Below are 22,383 nucleotides of genomic sequence, written 5' to 3'. Positions count from 1 at the left end.
GATGTTTTGATGCTTATGGGCAAACTAACAAAAGCAATGGATTCAGACTGTCTTCCCACTGCTCTGATGATAGGATTCTCTTTTCCCTTTTTTTTCTTTTTTGAGTGTTTCTCCCAATTACTGCTAGATTTTGATTTGCATGAAAACCAGACCATTGCTCCTTGCTACTAAAGCTGATTTCCCACCCGACGATAGTCTTCCATAGCTCAGCCTGTAACACCCAGCTGTCACGAAAAGTTGAAGATGATGACAACAACATCAGATTGTTGTCCAGTACCAGAGGAACGGATATGGATATTCAGACAACATGCATCAACACGAACTATGGTGCAAGTGTTTAGATAGAGTTACAGGTGGCTAAGCAACAAAAGCATATGAACTCTTAGGAAGCAAAAGATCCTATTTTTATGCAAATGTTCTCAGCGCTGCTGGGTAAAAACTGGCAATCTCAGCAGAGATTCAAGACACTTTTTCCTATTAGCCACTCTATCTTCAAATACCGTGACCACAGTGTTAAAACTTCGAGGAGCGAAAGGAATTCAACAAAAGCTGTCAAGCTTTGAGTCATACAGGACTAATCCCACACAGGCCTGCATATAGGGCTGAAGAAGGCTGTTGTTCTCAATGTTGTGAACTCATCATCAAGCTCCTACATGATATCAGGGCTCACAGGTGGAATCATCACACATCAGCCAATGCTTTGGCTTGTCCCTGGCTACAGGCTCCCAGGGACGACTTCCCAAGACCAACAAACTAATTGCTTCCACTTCCCTGCAAAGTATGATCTCAACCATGGGGCAGTGACCAGGACAGAAAGCTGACCTATTATCTCCTTGTGTGTGTGGTTTGTTTTTTTTTTTCTACCTGCAACCACAGAGAACCTTTTAAAATTTGCAAATACTGTACGTGGGGAAAAACACCCAAACAACTGCTGTCTGCTCTCTAACACTACAAACCTACTCCTAGTCCAAAACTATGGCAAAGCTGTTAAGAAACTGCTTCACAGTAAGATTCTCCTGGTGCTGCTACTATTGGCTCTGCTACTTGAAAGCTCTATGTTTGCTTTTGGGGTTCCAACATACTTCTTTCCACCTTCCTGCTAGCTTGGGATGGGGCTCACTGGTGAGCAAAAGGACCACAGCCTCTAGAGAACACGTGGACCATCTTTGCCTTTTAAGCCCTTACAGCATTTCTGAGATGATGTTTAGCCTTCCATAAATCTTTCCACATAAAAACTAACACAGAGGAACTGCCAGTTCAGGAATCTGGTTTTAAGCAACATAAACCTCAAAATACGCTTGAGAGCTAAACAGCTCCATTCTTTGGGAAGTGTTTTTTACTTTGAGGCCTACATCAACTTCAACCAGCTCCTTGATGTAGAACAGAAGTTTTTGTTTGTTCAATCAGTCTAAAATTGGATATGATCTTTCACTACTATTTTTCACAAAGATTTTATAAGCCTTCTTCCCTACTTTTACAGACTGAAAGGGATCTTCAGTGACCCAAAGATTCAGCTGCAATTTGTTACAGAAACCTAAGATAAATGCTATTAAAAAGGTTATCATGTAAGCCTGATAATACTAATTTTTCCTTTGCCTATAACCAAATAAAAATGACTGAATAAATATCAGGTTAAGTTGTCACCATTCTGAAATAAAGTGAGAGTGTGAGGTGGATTGGTTTTGTTTTGTTTTTTAAATGTGCATACCTTTTTTGTAGTGGAGAAGTGCATACAGTACCTGTTGTTACTCTTATGTGGTTCTTTAAAAGTTTTCATAAAGACAACAGGTTACCAGTGAAATATAATATCAGCTCATCAGGTTCCTCAGGTGCTCTTCTGCAAAGCTATGAAATAACAGTTCATCTCCTCCTTGGAGAAACCTAACATAAAATTTTCACATACAATCACCGTAAGGTCTTCCCTCCTCCCCCCAGCTTCATATCCCACCCCAAACCTTCAATTTCACAAGATTTTTTTTTTAAAAGAAAAGAAAAAAAAAAGAAAAGAAAAGAAAAACAGCTTATAAAACAGCAAAGAAAATAAAGTTATTTTAATATATATAGAAAGAGAACAAAATGAAACTTGAGGGAAAACTTACTGGCGTTACAGTTTATCCTGATACAGTCTAGATGGGGAAAAATAAATGAAAGATGAAATTGCATCCTTCAAGGTAACAGCTGCAGACATCCAAAAACAATCAGTCCACCCTTCCGGGGACAGACACACGCAAAGAGATGTGGCCATTTTATACTTATATACAGTCTGAACAAGTTTAGTAGTGGGTGTATATGTACAGTATATTCTACGTAAATATCTGTTACATAAATATATATATACACACATATATATACACATATGTATGGAGAGATATACCAATATACATATATATCCACACGTTGACACAGAAAGCTATTTTCTTTTTATAGAAACCTATGCATCTAAGAGTATCTTCTGCTCCAGACCATGAACTGATGTGAATTACAATACAAAAAATTGACAATTAAGGCACAATAATCTCCCTCAAAATGCAAGTCATACTCCACTGTCATTTTGCTTTTTAAAGACGTTTAGCAATTTCTCTGAGAAGCTTGAAGCTCAAAGTCAACCTTTACACTTGGTTTCTTTTGAATTAATTCGTATTGTTATTGCATAAATACACCATCTGTCCAACACAGAATACCTGTAAAATCAGCCTATGAGATTTGTTGGTGCAATATTTAACCCTTTCCAGCTCTCCCAAAGACAGACCCTCTTCTTATTCCCCCAATGCCAGCCCAGAACATTGAAAATGTGCACAGACACATTTGACACTGTCCGTTCAGGTGAGGAAAGGGTTAACATACCGCCCAGTTGTGTCCTGTCATAAAATGGCCACTTGCAAACAGCTAACCGCACGAACGCCCAGCCCAGATTTCAGCTAGTTCTGGAGGTTGGGAATATTTTTTTTTTTTTGGCTTGGCAGGAGGAATGCAGATTTCTTTCAAAGGTCCCCAGCTCTGCCAGTTCCTCAGAGCCCAGTCTCATCTTGCTGTCTGAACGCTAAGTCTGAATGGGATGCTCCTAACGTTCAGGGAGAAGATGAAATGGGCAGTGAAGTGGCAGATCTGGGAACCTTTGCTGGCCCTGCTTCATTCAGAGGTTACAGGCAAGGGAGGGATGAAGAGGGGTACATGGAAAGAAAAATAGAGGTATGCCTGTGGGATCTAATAAATGGTAACTGAGGAGTTTGCACAAAGAAAACAAGTTGAGGTAGGGGAGCCTAAGCTAGATGGTTTCTGAGCATTACTTCTCTCATTTAACACATTAATGCTCAGCGTATCTCAGGACATGACCCATAAGAGGATCTTCCATTTATAAATGCCTACTTACAGCCTTGCGAACATCCATTACTTCCGTGTCTGACATGGGCGAGAGCTATCATATCAGTGCTATTATGTATCTTGGGCCATGCTGACCTTCTCTCGGGAAATCAAGGCCAGGAATAATAGCACCATGCTACTGGACACAACTAAAGCTTTGACCAGCAGGGGTGGTCATATTTATTACAGAGATATGGCCCAGCAAAAGAGACTGTACAGAATGGCAAAGAAATATGATGTAGTTTGCTGCTTAACTGGACCAATTTTATGTTTACTCAGACAGATGTCGGGAAATTATTTTACTAAATGCAGTTCTTAAAAAATGAAAGGGTGGAAAGAATAAGAATCTATAAATAAAAAGCCATAATGAGCAGGGGCACACCAATCAGGAGCAGCGTAGCCAGAGAGAGTCTGTTTTCAAGCAGAACTTCTCTTGAGAAAATCTGGGTTTGGTTTTGTGCGATTAGGTTTGTCATGTGTCGTCAACCGCAACAGAAAAGTGGGAGCAAACAGCCCTGGAGCAATTGGTACAATCACCGTACAGTGGTGGCTATATCCCTTATAGGAGTTGGGTGGGGTAAGGGGAGCTCTGAAGTACATGCTGGGGAACCTCCCTCCATGACCTGCTGGAGAGTGAGAGAGAGAGACTCCCAAGTCACACTGCAAGCAAGTGAGATCAAGAGAACTGTTACAGCTGGAACAACAAGGGAATACCTTATGGGCTAAACAGTAAGGCTGCTGGAAAGGGAAACATGGCTGGTCCTCAGCAACATTCATAAAATTTACAAACTAAAACCATTGTTGTGTTATTGATGTCTGCGGAGCAGTTTTGCATATTACACTTTTTTGCGGCAATACCGAAATAACCACATGTCCCAGGGCTTACCCCCAGGCTGAGTCACTAACTGCTCCAAGTGAAGGGACCGATGCTTCTACCTGAAAACCTGTGTAGCCCTTATCCTGGCTGCTAGAATTCTATTTCAAAGGACAACGAGAGCCCAGGCCACAGAGGGGGTTGCCCTCACAACTACCATGGTGCTATTAGATGTCCAGACTCTGCGAGTGTAAAGGCTCTACAATACCATGCGATGGGATGACAAGTAGAAGCGCACTCCAGAAGGACCAGCTCCTCAACAACTCTTGGTCCAGCTGGGTCAGTGGGGCAGCTAAGCGAGTGCATCTGCCTGTGCTGCTACACCAGCACTACCATACTCTTCACACTACCCTCAAAGAACAAGCACAGGTGGTTTTTCATTTCCTTAATTCTGAGCCTTGCCCAAAGCAACCAAAAAAAAAATTCCAATCATTAATACATGAGGCTGTTTTCTCCCTGTTGCATTAGTTTAGAAAGGAAGAAAACACCTAGTTTCCTCTAAACTAGTACAACACTACAAACCCAGAGCAGAGGATGCTTTCCCTGGCAGGAAGGTGCAGGTTTAGCCTGGTCTTTGTGCTCAAACCAGCAGCAGCTGGGAGATCCAGGAATAATTTAAAAAACTGCTTGGGATTCCTCCTGCACTGTACCAGGGCAATAAGACTTCTGGTAATCGTCATCTGGGGCTCTTGGCACTGTTATCGACTTCTACTGACAGGATTTGCTTTATTTAGGTATGGCTGTACTCCTGACTCAAAGGTTTCCCTTTGCTTTAAGTTTTGAAGATAAGTATGCCTAAACAGCTGTAAATCCAGTCACCTGCCAGTTCAGCAACTGGATGAGCAATCTAAGGACAGCAGTAAAGTGAAAACAGGCTGTAACTGCATGGGGAGCAGGATGAACTTCCCATCCCAGCAGGATGAGCTGTGTAGACTTTCTACAGTTACCTTCTTTCATTATGATTCTCAATGTAAACCAGAAGCTGCTTCCTTAGTGCTCAGATGGGAGGTTTTTCAGAGCACATCACCTGGAAAATAGGCCAAAGACCCACTCCTTGGAAGAGGTTAAACAGCTCCACTGCAGTTAGCTAACACTAGGGATTCAATGCTTGAATGGAGATCTCTTTAGTAGCAGACGAAACTCTGCAAATTAGGCCTGTATTTCTTACTATTTGTATCTTTATGCCCCAAAATAGCAATATTTATTTGACATGCTAAGGCCCCAGGCTGTTTTTTCCCTGAATCAGGAAAGAAAGTCACCTTTATTGTGTGAGGACAAAGTGTTTGCTCCCTTTGATGAGCATCCACATGTGGTTATGGAAGAGTACTTTAAGGCAAGACTAGGACAAGAAATATAATGGAGGCCTGACTGTTTTCTAAGCTCCCTTTAGGTTATTTCCACGGGGAAACCAGATGAGGTCCTGTGCACGCTCTCACCTCATGTTATATAGTGTGGCTCCTTGCCTCTCTCCTACTTGTATGCAGTCAGCCTGTGCACCCACCTGTAACTGGCAGCTGACAAATATTTTTGCATGTCTATGACAATTAAAAAAAAACATAATCAAGAGCACTTATATGTACTGATCATAGAAAAGAAATTTATTAATGAGAAACTGTGAATGAGCATACACTTGCAGGTATGAGTGTATGACTTGCACAAAAGGAAATTTGGCATAAAAGTTCACATATATTTAAAAAAGAAAAATGTGCCTGCTCTGTTTTTATGTTGGAATGACAAAAGAAACTTTGGATTTTGGAGAGGCAAAGATGTTTTTGACACCCCTGAGGAGATATCATAGGAAAAGATAGGCAAGAGGGATGATTATGTTTCCTTACAAGAGAACTCACTCAGGTTAACAGGAGGCAGGCAGTATTTATTTTAGTCACCAGTGACCTTAAGATAAGCTGGGCCAGGAAAAAAAAAAATCCTGAAATACTACTTAATATAAGTCAGTGACACTATAACCCTCCCACTCACCAATGGGAAGGGAAAAAAGTGAAGGTGTATCTCCCTATCGGACCAGCCATTTCTTTCCCTTTCTGCACATCTTCTCAGCATCAGAAATTATTCCCAAGCATGTTCCAAGCTTGATTTGCTTCATTTTTCTCTCTCTGTCTCTCCTTCCACTCTAGACCTATTTCTTCAGAGTCCTTCTCAACAGAAGTGAGATCTGTATCACATTTGGACTTCTAATCTTCACACAATAAACACCCAAACGACTGTGAGCCGTGCTGTCAACATGCAGATCGCAGTGCTGCAGGCACCCACACGGGAAAGGTCTGAAACAACTTCCTCGTCCCTCTCTCTCCAAGAATGATTGATCACTGCTCCTCCTTTCCCTCCCACCTTCTACAGCAAGCACCCAGCCGCCCGGGGCCCACCCACACCCGCCGTACGATGCGTCCATCCCCCTGTTTGGTTTGGACACTGAGCGCTGAGGGGGTGAGAGGGATATGCCAGCCCCTGCAGGCTGCTCTGTACACTCTGTTCTCAGGGCTGTTTGCTGTGCGGGCCGCAGGCTTCAGGCCTTTGAAGGGTTGAATACCATCTTTTGATTTACCATGGCTGATGGGGTATGGGAAAGCTGTACAACTGAAATACACAGAAGAGTTTAAAAAAAAAGAAGGAAAAAAGAAAAAAGAAGAAAAAAAAAACAACGTAGGAAAGACCTTAATAACCACACAAATGATAATAAGTAATCAAATGGAATAGATCAAAGACGAGAAGAAAAAGACAGCTCTTAGTAATAGTTTTAAATGACTTATAAGAAAAGCACAATTAAACTCACCACTCAAAACAGTCTTTGTTTGCACACATCTGTCACAGGTTAGACACTTGGGGGGATGCTGACACATCGCTAGTCAGCACCAAGCACACTCAGGTCTTCAGAGGTGGTGCTGATGACTGTTTCTCACTGGTAAGGGGATTTTGGCAGGGTTGGATAATCACGATTTGGTTACCGCTTGTGACATTTTGGCTGTGAACAGTCTCCTTAAAGACTTATATGTGACCTAAACAACTGAAAATGAATGGCTCTGGTAAGGTCATTCCTCCTCAAATTCTATTTCTTCAACAGCAAGCTAACTTTGCCGTTTTGATAGAAGGAAAGTCCTGTTTCAAGGAATGTATCTGACAGCTTTATAAATCTGAAGAGAGGAGGGATGAAGCTCAATCCATGTTTGAACAGTCTAAACTACCCTTCTGTTGAGTCGGGCATGGAAGGAGAGCGTTGACAGGTTTTCACTGATGCAGCCTATACTCACTTTTTGGGGAGATTCAACCTCACAGAAGTTTCCAGCTGAAAATCTGGCAAATCTGGCATACACACTGCTTCAGGCTCTGCAACTACACAAAAATAGCCTTCAGCTAACACTGGGTTTGGTTTACAGATTTTTGTCCCTGTATTAAACCATCGATGACACATCTCTTCCCAAACATGTGTAGACCATATGTCAATTCTTTATCCATGTCTTTTAGATGCCAAACAGTAGGAGTTGAACAGCCCACCTCTAGGCTAGGTGACGGCGTAACAGACCCCAGTTGAGTGTTAAAGGTAACCAACGCCAATCAGGCACACAATGTTTACAGGCCCTGAGGGAAAATATTGCCTGCCAGCATGATATAAGGAAAACTGGAAAGAAGAGATTAAGCTGTAAAAAATTGTAAGGACATTCAGGGTTATCTAAATATGCTCTCCTCCTATTTACACAGGGACTAAGTCTAGGAGGCCCTGAATACCCAGAAGGAGCAGTTCATCCTGTTCTCATTGATTTTAAAGGAAGATGAAGACATAACAAAATCAAACAAGTGGTACCTTTCTCAGAAGAAAGAGTGACAATTTTTATGAAGTCTGGCAGTTTTCATGCTGTAGTACTTTTCATGTGGGAGTACCAAAGGCGAAGCAGCACTTCCTAAAACACTACCACATCCCTAGCAGGTTGCAAAGTATTCTGTCTTCAACAAAGAGACAAACTAAGGCATGCAAGGAAAAAGAATTGGCTCTGGGTTACAAGGGGGTAGTGTAGAGCTAAGCAGATACTCAGCTGCCCATCACTTGTCTGACAGAAGCGTGCTACTGCCAGCCTTCCAGTGATTAAGTTTATTCTCTGAGAAGAAAATGGCTAGAAGTAATTGCCAAGAAAGGAAACAGTGGGGAAAAAAAATAATCTAATTTTACCAGATTATTAGCACCAACTGTATTAGGTCAGAAGAAAATGCAGACGAACTGTCCAGGAGAGCCACGAGGATGATCCGAGGGCTGGAGCACCTCTCCTATGAGGAGAGGCTGAGAGAGTTGGGGCTGTTCAGCCTGGAGAAGAGAAGGCTCCAGGGAGATCTTATTGCGGCCTTCCAGTACCTAAAGGGGCCCTGCAGGAGAGCTGGGGAAGGACTTTTTACTAGGGCACGTAGTGACAGGACGAGGGGGAATGGATATAAACTGGAAGAGGGCAGGTTTAGATTAAACATTAGGAAGAAGGTTTTCACTTTGAGGGTTGTAAGGCACTGGAACAGGTTGCCCAGAGAGGTTGTTGAGGCCCCATCCCGGGAGGTGTTCAAGGCCAGGCTGGACGTGGCCTGGGGCAACCTGGTCTAGTCAGAGGTGTCCCTGCCCATGGCAGGGGGGGTGGAACTCGATGATCTTCAAGGGCCTTTCCAACCTAAACCATTCTATGATTCTATGATAGATATATATATGCACATGCAGTGGAGTTTTGTGAAAGATTCTCTTTGCGCATGTAAGAATCCTCAACAGCAACTCTTTTGAGCTGTTCTCCAGAGAAACTCTGCAAATCTATGAAATTGTACTTCACTTAAAGTTAATATAGGCAGAGATGGCTATCATCGGGGTGCTGTTTCTCTTTATTTGAAAACTTACTGTCATAGCTGAAGATCTGTCCCTCTGTCATCCTGGCCAGCCTGGATAGCACAGCAACTGCTCCTGTGCTAGCTAGACAATCAACAGTGCTTTACACTTCTCCAGTGAAGCTAAGCAGAGCATATATATACTCCAAACAGGAACCCTATAACACTTCATTTTCTATTTCTTAATTTTTTTCTTAATAAAAAGCAAGGGTTTCTATAGCCCTTTAGATGGAGACTCTTTGCTTTTAAGAGATATGAACTTGTTTAAAAGGCATCTTCTTCTCTTCACTTTCCTATTCCAAAAGCAGTTATTAGGGTCTGACCTGCACTTTCAAAACCAAAAAGACACTAAAAGCAATTTTAAAAAACAAGCTAGTTCCAGAGGACAACTGCTAGACAACATATTGCCCACGAGAGAATAAGGAACCCTAAGATCACCACTCAAACTCATCTATGGTGCAGCAAGACCTTGATAAACTCACCATACCTAGCTGGGACAGGAGTTAAAAAACAAGAACCATTACTACAGGTATGGGCGTATAATACTTTTTTTTGCCCTCTACAAACAAAGCCACTACATGGTTTGCTCCTGATATCACCACAGCAGGGCTTTGAAGATGCTGATACTGTTAGCTCAGAAAATAGGAAAGTTTGTTCCAGTGGGGCTTCGAATTTTGAAAGCTTTCCCAGACCACGCACACATCGTCATATAGAGTACCATACATATTAGAAGAGGTTTAACATTATGCCCTATCTTGATAGTTCTGCCTCTCTGACTCAGAATCTCTTCTTAGTTATATTCCTGGATTCACATGAAGCAACGAGTTGCACCACAGAAAAGTGAAAGAAAGCTTCAACTCATCTATTTACATTCTTTAAAAAGGCTATTGTCAATCAGTACAATACCTAAAGACTGACAAGAAAATGGATTGAGGCTAATGTAACAGCACATTCACTCAGATATTTTTTTCCATTGTTCTTATTGTTGGACTTGTTTCTAATTGTCTTTTTTTATTATTTTCTGGGTAAGTGTAACTCTAAGGAGACAGAACACAACCGTTTGGGAAGGGAGGGGATGCACTTTTATTATTGCCTTCATTTTAACAGATACACAATCAAAACCCCCCAGATTTACTAGATATAAAAAGCCCTAAAGGCTGAAAGATGATACCAATTAGAAAAAAGAAATAATTAGCAAATTCGTAAAACAGACCAACTTGTATCAAACGCTGCCAAATTCTGTAAAGGGCATAGGATTCACAGGACTTCTGCTTGCCACTATATTCACTTTGCTTCCCTCCCGTGTTTGGCTTTGACTGTTTTGAGTGATGCTGGATGAATGAGGGATGTAACTGATCAAAAGATGGACTAAGCAGCATGTCTCACACAGAGCTCACCAGTCCCAGACCAAGAAAGGAAACTTAAAAACTTAAAGACTTAAAAACCAACACTGTCCATAACGAAGAACTGACAGCAAATCTTCATGCAGCAATGCAGAAGAGATTTTCTCTCCGCAAGAGAGTATCATTATGAAGGCCTCAGCAGTTATTTTAGAAATCAGTCCAATCCAATCAAACCAACAGAAATTAAACAAGATGACTAAAAAAACCACTAATCACAAGCCCAAACTGATAGTGAAGGGGCAGCAGAAGGTTTTTATACGATACCTAAATTGACCATAAGTTTGACACGGCCTCCATCCAGCTCCAGGCGCAGAGTGTCAGCAGAGTCTCGTGAGGTGGTTGCCATCAACAGCCCATAAGCGCGCTGGGACATGAAACGGAAGGACACATCTTCTGCTTCTGTATGCATGACCATAGGCATGATGATCTTCATGTACATGCTGCCATCATAGCTCAAGATAGAGGCCTCTGCAAGGAATCAGCAAACAATTGCAAAAAATTAAAAGAAATGACACCTTTGTGCGATCTTCACTCCTGAAGAACCTTGACATGTGTCATAGAGCACTGTGTTTACAGAAACCATACGACTTGCCATAGTAAGGTACATAACTGGAGAAAAACACAGCAACTGTTTAACTGCATCCCGCAACCCTATGTGGCAAGTATGAGCAGCAAACAAAGATATGACATTCACCACAACTGGACGCAGCAGTATCCATGGAGGCACAATCCCCAAGGACAAGAGTGTTAGCCCCAGGGTCCTTTTGTGATAATAAGCTGGAAACGCCTCGATTTTTCACAACTTCCAGAAAATGCTATCTCCTCCATTACTCCAGCCTTCCCTAGCACTGGCTGTAATGACTACTTTAAGTAACGTCTACAACACTTCTACTAGATCATTTAGTCTTGCTTTTGAAGGTTCAGAGTTCCTATTGCTGGTACTCTTAAGAGCTGTTACTTTTTTTAGAGAGTAATTTCATTCCATTGCTAGCACTTTAAAGAAAAACAACTGTATGAAGCAAGGTTCCTTGCAGGTCTATCCTACATCAGATTTGAGCCGGTTAGTGGTTTTATATCTCTCCTATTTTTTACTAACAACTAATGTTAGTAGAGGTCTGCTGACACGACCGACGACGACACTGCAATGCAAATGAAGAAAGGAACAAACCAAACTCCATTGCAAGTTTAAGTGTCATTCAAACACAGGAAAAGTCAGGAGATGGAGACACAATGAAAGCCGGGGCGGGGGGGGGGAACAAAACACAACACAAACCTGCAAGGAAAGAAATTATATTTTTCTACCACCTCTGAGGATGTCAAAGAAAATAGAAAGTTCAGCTGAGGAAAGGAGTTATAGTACTTAACATTCTCTATTTGTTCAGGGTCTTGCCTGCAGAAACTGATCTTCTTCTATAAGTGGGCAGAATTTAAGTCTTGTGACAGAACTGCAGCAACCACTATGGCATGGCAATCATAGTTTCAGTCTGGGAATATGCACCAAAGCATTTTTATCTGCAAAATTTACTTATCTACATAAATATATTAATGTATGAATCAGAGACCCTTCTCCCCACAGCCAACCCCTACCAAAGGCAGAGCTGTAGAGACTGCTCCATGTAGGACTTGTACCACAAAACTACATATAAAAATCCCAGAGATAAAAAAAAAAAAGACCAGTTCAGCTCCCTATTACCAGTGCCTCTTACAGTTTAACTACAGTTTTCTCAAATGTTTGGGATTCACACCGGGCACCCCACACATATCCCAGAAAGCTAACACCCCACTGAATTTACCCAACTGCAACAACAGGTATTTGGCATCTAGATGTTCTCCTTATGTTTCACCCCTTTTTCCCATATTTCCCAGCCAGGCCACTCCTACTGACAGAAGCAGAACTTCTAGAGGGAAACGGCAAGCTTGATGGAGGCAATCCTTACATCCTCTCAATGCTTATATGTTAGATGCTAGAGTAGGGTAGACGGATGGGAAACTGAGGACCAGGCATATGTCCATGCTGGAAATGGGCATATGTCCTTCAGCTCCACAATGGCCACTAACAGAACTGTAGCGTCTAATAAATATGCAAATGAGATGATAAATAAGGATATAAGTATCAAGCTGATAAAGTCACAGAGGAGACACGTATATGGTTACAAAATGCTTGGTGGGGATCACTGTGACGGTGCTGGGGCAGCGACCCACTGCACTAATAGCTGGTATAAAGCACCCCTCTGGTCCTGGGATATGCAAACCCATTAAGAAGAAAACTTTTGTGGGAGCACCATTAAAATAAGATGGCTGTGAACAGCATGCCTATTCACCAGTTTTCTGAGCTGCACTCCCCACATACTGTCATGGTCTGTACACACGAAGCTCTCTACACGCACCACCCACTCAGCCATACATACACCTTCTGGGCTCCAGCTGCCAGTGCTGCCCTGAGGACTCACATCTTCGCTTGGCCAAGAAACAGAGAAGGAAAGAAAGCTTCTTTCTCAAGGTGGGGGAATGGTTTCTTCTTTTCAAAGCACAATTCTCTTTCCCCTCACGTCTGCACCTCTTACTTGCCACCCACAGCTGCAAGCTGGAACTAAATGTACTGTATATTATACATACGCTCAAAGGAATGCGTATGTACACACAAACCCTCTGTGCTCCCTTTCCTCTCTCTCTCGGCGGATTGTATTAGAAAATGCAGTCAAGCATGAAATGGCTCTTTTGACGCCTTCAGCTCAGATGTGCCTTGCATGAAACAGTTGCTTGCCCTACCGCCTGAATAGCTGCGAGAAGGGGGTGGAGGATATCAGGACTATGAGTGGGAGTAGCTGACAGAAGTGCCCCCAGCTCTGCTGCTTCCTTCTGCACAGCACCACGCGTTGGGTGCTTTGGAACCACGAGTTTTTCTGCAGACACTAGAAGACAACGACCTGAAAGCATGGTAATAATGAGTCTCTTCCCTTCAAAAAGAATTCGTGTCCTTCAGCTCCACTGATCCCATTGCCAGAAAATTAGTGTCCTTAGACAAGAAATACCAACTGTTATTATTATACTTATGTGAGAAGGACCTGAAGAACACTTAGAATTGCTGAAGATGGCACAAAAGTCTAGACGGTGTTTCAAGTGACACCCCGCAGTAGCCTAAATCAGGTATTACTGTCCCTTCTCTGTCCAGTCTGCTGCAAACAGGGAGCAATAAATCTCTGTAACAATTAAGCAGATAAAATTAAATAGCCTGAAATAGTTGAAACAGGGTCTGCACAACCATAATAGATGAGTTTCTGTTCTTGCTTGTGCCCTATCCTGACCTAAGCCTGGCCTAGCTCAGACCACCTATGCACTTGACATCTTTTAAAAATAAAAGAGATCTAATTTTCACCTTGCAAGTCTTCACCATCTGGAGTATCTGGGAGCTTTTTCAGACCATCTCCTTGCAAGCACACCATTTCCTCCAGCTACAAAAATACCCCTTCAGGAGGGTATTGCCTAATAGCAGTCACTCAAATAAAACCTTGTACTGACAGTCCCCAAAACTTGAGGAAGGCATGTTATAGCTGCGCAACACAAACAGCAAATCTGCTCAGGGTTGAATGTAACCTGGCAACAACTAGGTGACCTCAGCCTCCTCCAAGCATCCATTCAATTGTCCTCGGCCATCTGCAGCAATGGGACTGTAATCTTTTTGTTCAGCACCATAAATAAAGGCAGCAGCACAGTTATCCAAGTTTAAAATACATGCACATTCCTTCCATCCTGCTACTTTTTGGGTCGCTACTATACTTGGACATCTCACAGGCACATGCATAGGAGCAGTGGGGGAAACCATGTTTCAGAGACCCACAGATTTGTAAAGCAAAAAGATCCAGAGCAGCATTTATTTGCAATCCCAAAGCCAGAAGCTTCATTGCCATTAGCTTGGAGATGGGAAGAGGAAGAAACCAGGTGCTGATTCAAAACCGCCCTGACATAATGCCAGAGATCTGTGAAAATCAATATGTTATTAGGAGCTATTAGCTTCCCAGTCTTGTGCTCTGAGACCCTGCCAGCTTTAATTTTACACTTAGCATCCAAAGGAGCAATTCACTGCTGCTTCCCCACAAAGCTCTGCATAAACCTCCTGGGGAGACAGCAACAGGCATATTCTTAGAATACAGACAGAAAAATATTCACGCTCTTTCTCCTGCTTTCTAACCTTTTTCTTGTATTAACTTCCATTCTTTGCCACTTCTGTTTCTTCTCCCTTCTAGTTTTTCTGTAGTCTCCTGTTCTTCCCTGTGGTCTCTGTCACCTGCCTCCCAGGCTACAATATAGCTTGCTTTCTTAAATTTCCAGAAAGATGACAGTGCAAAAAGAAGGAAAAAACATCCTCCCTCAACGAAAAGTTTAGCTGAACTCACCAATGACAGCAGTTAAGGGCACACGATGTATTTCCCCTAGCTACACGCATGAGAGTCAGCTATCGTCACCCACTCCAACCAAGCAGAGCTTCCAGGGACCAGTGTCACCAACTGAAGAGGCACGAGACACCTGGCAATGAGCGAGTGTGGAAAACAGGTATGCTGGTTCAAATCTATGGGGGAATATAGATGAAACATTTCCACCTTCTCAGAAAAATTCAAATATGCTTAAAGGAAAAGTGCCAAAGCTTTGTATCCACAAACCAGACAAAACTTTCCTTCAGGCATTACACAGCACACCTTTTTTCCTCCCATATCCACTAGCAGACACATGGCCACAAATAAAAACAGCCTTGATTTTCTGAAAACAAAAATTACACTAAAAACAAACAAACAAAAAAAACCCACGCAAACAAACAAAACTCAAATAAAAACAAAAACCAAACCCCCAGGACCAGAAAAGAGGCCTAAAAGAACAAATAGAAATCCTCATTCTCAACCAAGTGGATTCCATAGAGATGAGTTTCAACAACCGAAGTCTGTCAAGTAATTATGGGAGCCTGAATGTAATCACTCCGACTGAAATCTGACTAGGATACAGGAGATCATGCTCCTTTTTCAGTGGAAAAAAAGGTCACAGGAACTTTAAGTGCTCACAAGCAGTTATGACCTTGCATGTCTGTCATCCGGCAGGACAGGAGACAGGAGCTGTGGGGCTCCCTGCTGTGCAGGGCTGTCCCACACACCCAAGGAGGTGAGCACGACAGACCTGCAGATCGTGGCCAGGTCCAACCAAGAACCCAGGCAACGTCATGGCGATGAGACAGGTCTGGGGTCAGCCCAAGAAGTCAATCCGCAGGCCAGGGCTAAGATCAGGTGCCATGATCGCCAGGCAGGGCCACAGTGACAGGGATGGGACATGGGTCTGGCTCAGCGAGGGCCCGTGGGCAGGCAGGGCTGGGGGGAGCTGGAGACCAGCCCTGCTGGGGCATCGCTGGGGCAGGGGCTGAGGGCCACGGGGTCCTGGGCCGTGGGCAGGCTCGGGGAGCCCTGGGGGCTGGGCACAGCCTGTCGGTGCCCTGAGGGCCCTGGTAGTGTGGAGCCAGCGGTACCATGCTCTGGCACTGCCCTCGCTGACCCAGAAGAAAAGTCCATGTTTACTAAATGCACTATGACACCTTTTGCAGCAAATTGGATTTTCCCTGGATGTCTCCCATCCAGGTAGCACTGGACCTCACCTTGCTTAGCCTGCCAAATAGGAAAGAACAGCTCAAAGGGATGTAAATGTAATTCACTACCACTGAGAGGGATGACAACAGGGAACACAAAAACATCTTTAAATACCTGCCTAAAGAGAACCATTACATTAGGAATAATAATAGGTTTTATTAGTCTCGCAAAACACCCTGCAAATAATATCACTAATCAGCCACTGGTAGGTTTATTCTGCTAGTAAGAACAAAGCTATTCTGCTTTAAAGATTTCAGCCTGACAAGATGTCAATAGCATTGTCATCAGTTGTTACGCACTGGAAACTCATGAAGATAAAACAGTCAAAATCTTGTACACATACAACCACAGAAATGTAAAGAGCCTGGACTGGTTTTGCTGGTGCTTCATTTCCCTCACAGACCAAAGTATTTTTGGAACATCAATCACAATTTTTCTTTGCTTTAAATTAAGATGACACCTTTCTTCGCTACTCCCAGTGGGTATGCAGCTGCTTTTCAAAAGAACCTTTGCATCCCGAAGCTCGGCATACCATTACCCTAAGCTCCCTCGCTCTGTTCTAGACTAAGTAAACCTCTTTTGTTCAACTTCTCCTGGCTTTTATTTTGTAAAACTTGCCTCTTCTGCTTCTCACCTCTGGCTTCTCTCTGATTTGTATACTACTTTCTTAAATTCAAATGCTCCAATTTGAATAGTGTACGTCAGTTAAGACTAAACGGGCACTAAAAGTAGAATAATTACATAAGACACCCCAATCACTACAATGTGTACAAATATTTCCAAATGAGCAGCAAACGAGAGAGATAATAGAGCTAGCTTCAAGGCATTCATCACATTTTCAGCGATGCAAGAACACTGGTGGAGCACTAATAATAATTGTCATTTATAAGGCTGCTGCTATGGACAAAAAATGCTAGCAGATGTTTACAAAGGCCAGATGACATCCAGATGAGTGTTTTTCATCAAACATTTTTTCAAAACATTGCAAAATTTATTTCATAACATTATTTAAAACATTTCACTACTTTTAACATACATTTAAGTCTGAAAATAGCCCAAAAGTGTGGGTTGGTTCATATAAAATAAGAAAATCCTTAAGAACACCTGAAGTACAAACCACACTTATCTATTTATCTAGAAAGTCAGAACAGAATAAATACCCTATTCACTATTTCCCATTCCATACTACTGTCTCCTCTGTGTTCCAATACCTTATGTATTTTCTATCCCTTTCCTTTGTGGTTTTTCCAAACACAAGCAGAAACGTCAAATTACTGCAGAAAAAATTATCGCCTAAGTATCCAAAAAATGGAAGACATACAAAAATCTAGGATAAGGCGGCAAACTAAGAGCCCTAAGCAACACATCCATATGAAAGTGCAGGGTTCAGTGCAAGTACTATAATGTCCTTTCTCAGACCAAAAAAAAAAAAAAAAATTAGCTTGATTGAAATTACTTTGGTCATGAACTGAAGCAATTCTGATTTTTTTTCAGAACCATACAAATAATTTTTTTCTGAATCAAAAAATTAACACCTTGCTTTTCTAGTTCAATATTATAAGGAGGCTATATAAAACCAAAATCATGTAAACCTGTCCTGAGAATTTTCAGATCAAAGTGGGTGAAATCTCAAGGAACTAGTCAAAAGTGTGAAGCTTCCACCATTGTAAGGGAAGATTGCAGCAGATTTTTGACTGTCTACAACAAAAGCTTCAATGGAGACCACCTAAATTTTAAATTGACCTACAGAAGGCACATTAGAATCCAGGATCCCAAATCTCCCTCCATTAATAACCCTCACAAGCCTTTGCATCCTGGATTCTAGCTTTATTTAACTTCTGTAATGAACCAACTCTCCAGCTCCCAAGGCTAACCTGTGGCTACCCTACAATGAAGTATGTACCAGTTCCCATCAGCATCAGGCTTGGTACGTCCTTCCTCTCGTGTTGTCACCACACACAAAAGAGGATAAGTTAATTAAGCAGTATTGTCAGATAGGGAGTTACCAGAAAAAAAATCCAACATTTAATCAACAATGAAAGGTAAATGTTATCTAATAAACTGTGCATCTCCCTTCTTCGGGCTGAAACCATAAAAAAAACAGGGCTAGGGAGGAGCTGGAAGAGCACTGAGCAGCACAGTGGAAATATTTGCAGGCAGAGGAAACTGTAGCTTGTAAATGTTATTGGTAGCCCTGGGAAGTGATGAGTGGGGCTATATTGCCATACTGAAGCTTGGCAGAGACGCAGGGGAGGAGCAAGGAGGAGCACATGGGCTCTTCAAACTTACTCCAAATGTCACTCTAACATTTACAGAGCTGTATACAACTATTCAGGAAGAAATCTCTGGCAAGAAGCCTAAGGGTAGAAGAAAAATTGCTCCTCAAAACCAAGGAGAGTAACGAGGAAAGCACAGGCAAATCTGCTACTAAAATTACAGTCAGAGTTTGCATTTACATGGGTGATACAGTTTAGAAAGTGATGTGACTTCTGCTTAGTTCGAACATCTCTGAGTCCTCCTCGTGGCACTGTCAAGCTGCATGAAGCATCTGATCACTCTCTTCTCAGTAGTGTTTACTAAGAAAGGGGGATTACAGTGAAAAGGAACTTTGGCTCATCTCAGAGGTGTACAGTGAAAAAAAGAGGCACCAAACAATTTACAGCAAGGGAAATTCCAGAAAATTATAAGGAAAAAATTACACAACAAGGGTAGCCACATACTGTAGCTGTCATTGTTTGGGGATGACTGGCCACTGAGGCGAACGACAGATGCATCTCCCTGGAAATTTTCAAAACTCAATTGGATAATGCCTTTAACAACTGATTCTGCTCTTGAAGTTGCCTCCACTTGGAGCTGGCAATTGGGAGAGATTTCCAGAGATCCCTTTCAACCATGATTATTCTATGACAAGTGCCAGGGTGCACCGATGTCACTAGATATTGCACCATTTCACAAACATCACCTTACACCTGTCAAGTTGGTACTCATCTGAGATGGAAAATATTTTGTCTTGTGAGTTACCACATTAATGGGAATGCTGCTTACAGCACATTGTCAAGACTGAAGAAACAGAAGATTCAAAACTTTACTCTCCTACAGGCACTGTATCTCTTTACCTCTGCCGAATCATCTCAGAACAATTACCGTTGAGAACCAAACATGACACTACTAAACATGACCAACTGTTGTGCTTTCAGTCCTTTTCTCCCACAAACCAGGATGCTCCCACTGAACTGGCACGTCACACACTGCCAACGTCTCCCAGTGGCTGCTGACTCTCAGGTGAAAATTGAAAGGCTTTTAAGGGATGCTCTCAGTAAAATTTGCATTACTTCCCCAAATTTCCAGGAGATGAGGGCTCTGCTATAAAATGTACAGAGGTGGGAAAGCTTCTAAAAAGGCAGTGTCGTGGTTTGGCCTCAGGCAGCAACAAAGAACCACGCAGCCGCTCGCACAACTCCCACAGCCGTGGGTAAAGAAATTGTCAGGGCAAAACTCGGGGGTTAAAAGAATGCAATTTTACCAGAACAGCAAAAGGAAAGATGAAGACGCGATTACAGTACCCGCGAAGCGCACCGACCGGGCCCGCACCACTGCAGCCCACCCCCGAGTGGCGACTGCTCCCCTCGCCCGGGCGGGGGCACGTGGGAGGGAATACCCGCCCCCCGCCGGCTCCGGGGGAGATTAACCCCGTCCCTGCCGCAACCAGGACAGGCAGTTATCACCAGCATACCATCTTTGAACAGCAAGGCTGTAATGTGACCCACAGTTATAACCTTGTGTAAAAGCACAACCAACTTCCCCTCAGTTCTATTTTTTGAATACTGGAAAGAAAAACAGTAACTCATATTGTCTCTGGCTGTTGGTTTAAGGAAGGTGCACAGCATGGACCAAATAACCCTCCATTTCCTTTTCTCCCTTTTTCACATCTGACAGCCCCAAAACCCTCAACTTCATAACGTCTTGGAAGAGGGGCTTTAATAGGACAGGGAACAGAGGGAAAGCACGGGTCTACAAACTTTAAGATAAACTTGTCCACAAAAATCAGAGGCACACCACAGTGTTTTTGACAACACAACAATTCTTCAACCCAGGAAATCTCTCATTTAGGAGGGGCCAGACGTGAGAGACTGCCATGCTGAAAATCAGTAGGCAGAGGAATTAAGTAACTATTTATAACTAACATAAAGCAAGCAGCTTCATGGAAATGGGAATATCACAACGCTCACAAAGGCTGGCAAATAGGTCACCTTTGGTGGAAGCCCAATACAATAGAGCAGGTAGCAATTGGGAGGGTAACAGCAGCATATATGCAGTGAAAAAATACAGGATAGCATATCATTCAGGGTTTACGACTACAACTTCCAAACTTATAAGATAAACTAATCTGAGTTTGTAATACTAGGACCAGGAGGGGAGGTCCTTTCAGAGCCTTTTCTTCTCCTATCACAGAGCTTCTGCTTTTCCTAAAAAGATTTGCAAAGCCACTAATCCCAGGGTGGTGCCTGCCCGAGAGCAACACTCAGTCCGTGCAGTACAGACAGGGCAGAAATGATTTCCAGGCATCCCACAGGCTCTGTCCACTCCTAATGAAGTCATCAGCAGAGATGCAGCGGCCAGGGCTGCTCACCCAGCTAATTGCAACCACTGTCCAATTATTGTAACCATGATAAAGAGGAAAAGAGAAGCATAAACTAATAGTTGGCATAGGACGGCGGTTGTTATTGCCAAGATCATGAAGGCTAGCAAGAGATACACGTTGAAGCCTGTAAATTTCGCTAGCAGATAAAGGAAATTAAGTCCTACTTTCAAGTAATAGGCACTGCCTTTTGAAAACATGATTATCCTGCAGACCAAATTCCACTGTATGACTGGTACCTGTAAAGAAATGTGTTTATAAAAAAAGGAATTTCGGATAAAAAAGGAAGAAAAAAAGGAATTGACATAGGCATAGGCGCTTCTATACCAATGATGACCCAAATTACCCAGAATTTCCTTGCTTAGACAATTAAAGGAATGTCCACAAGCTGTCCCTCTCTGACTCCAAACATGACCAAGTGCAGTTTCTATCTTTCAAAATCAGTATGTCTTGGTAAGAGCAGAGTTAGGAATTCATAATCCAAAACAGTGGTTATGATTATGCGAAATCATACAGTTATTAAAATCCCACAAGCCAACCTCAAATACCGAAGGCTGTGGTGCAGGATCTTCTAAGTGCATAGACTAGCATCCAGTGGATGGGTTTACAATACAACAGCACCCAGCCCAAACCCTCCGTCCAAAACACAAATTTTATATTAATGGAGAAAAGAGTTCCATTAATCTTTTTCTTCCTCTGAGCTCCAAGAGCCTCCAATGATCTTGATGGGAACTGTAAAAGATAATAAATCCTATTTCCTGTGGAAGCTGTGAAGGTTTAGTCAGTGTTGGCAAATGCTATGAGATCCTCCAGTCAAAAGAACTGTAGATGTATACATTATGACAGCAGCTGTGACCCTAAAACTTTTACATTTACCACTGTGCTGCCCATTTTATTCACTTTGAAGTTATGGGCAGCAGTCCACATACAATGAAGAGTGTCATACTCCAAAAGCACCGGCCTGACACCACAGTTAAGTAAAGCTGAATCTTCTTCAGCTGCTTCTATCAGTAGACTTACTGAGATAGTTCCTGGGGCCTGAGTCTATCTCAATTCAAAACACCACCAAATCTTGAAATCACCAGGTTTCTTAGGCTGAAAATGTCGTTTCTGTGAAGAAGATTTTTCAAATCACTTTCTACGGTATTTATGACTTCTGCTGAAATGCTTGGATCTCTCCTGCTCCTAACTGAAATTGGAAAGCAGTCACATTGTCACGCCATATCAAGACATTTGCATCCACTTACAGATAAGATGTGAGAATGTACCCACGTCCTGTATTGTTCTCTTTATATTAGACATAATGGAAAACTCCGAGCTAAGAGAGTTTTGATGGTGAATAACCTGCTATTTATCCTGTCTAAAGCACTTCTGTCCACTGTAATAAAGTCCAGAGGGACATTTACTCTCCAGATTGCTAGCAGCAAACCAGATGTGATGCATTTTGTTACAACATTTCTGATCCATTACATCAAATTATGCCAGATTAAATGCAGCCCATCAGGGAAAAGAGTTTCCTCAGACCTGTAAATTGACTCAAACATAAAATTCAGTGTCTGCTTATCAGTGACTGCACCTCCGGCATGACATCACTTTCCATACAACTTCTTCACTTGATGC

General features: G+C 42.5%; 1 protein-coding gene across 1 annotated transcript in view; it reads right to left on the bottom strand.

Moving 5' to 3' along the window:
* Positions 1 to 22,383, bottom strand: part of NRXN3 (neurexin 3) — a gene marked incomplete at its 3' end in the record, with an annotated part of 723,331 nt that overhangs the window by 407,321 nt on the left and 293,627 nt on the right. The window contains exons 10-11 of the mRNA XM_009887058.1: positions 10,765 to 10,968; positions 2,100 to 2,126 (exon numbers count right to left, since the gene is read on the bottom strand). Coding sequence (XP_009885360.1) covers positions 2,100 to 2,126; positions 10,765 to 10,968 — 231 coding nt within the window. The remainder of the gene's footprint in view (positions 1 to 2,099; positions 2,127 to 10,764; positions 10,969 to 22,383) is intronic.

The sequence above is a fragment of the Charadrius vociferus genome, unplaced genomic scaffold, assembly GCF_000708025.1.
Source record: "Charadrius vociferus isolate BGI_N301 unplaced genomic scaffold, ASM70802v2 scaffold14, whole genome shotgun sequence".
Lineage (NCBI taxonomy): Eukaryota > Metazoa > Chordata > Aves > Charadriiformes > Charadriidae > Charadrius > Charadrius vociferus.
The sequence above is the reverse complement of the archived record's forward strand: the minus strand, read 5'-3'. Positions and strand labels throughout refer to the sequence as shown.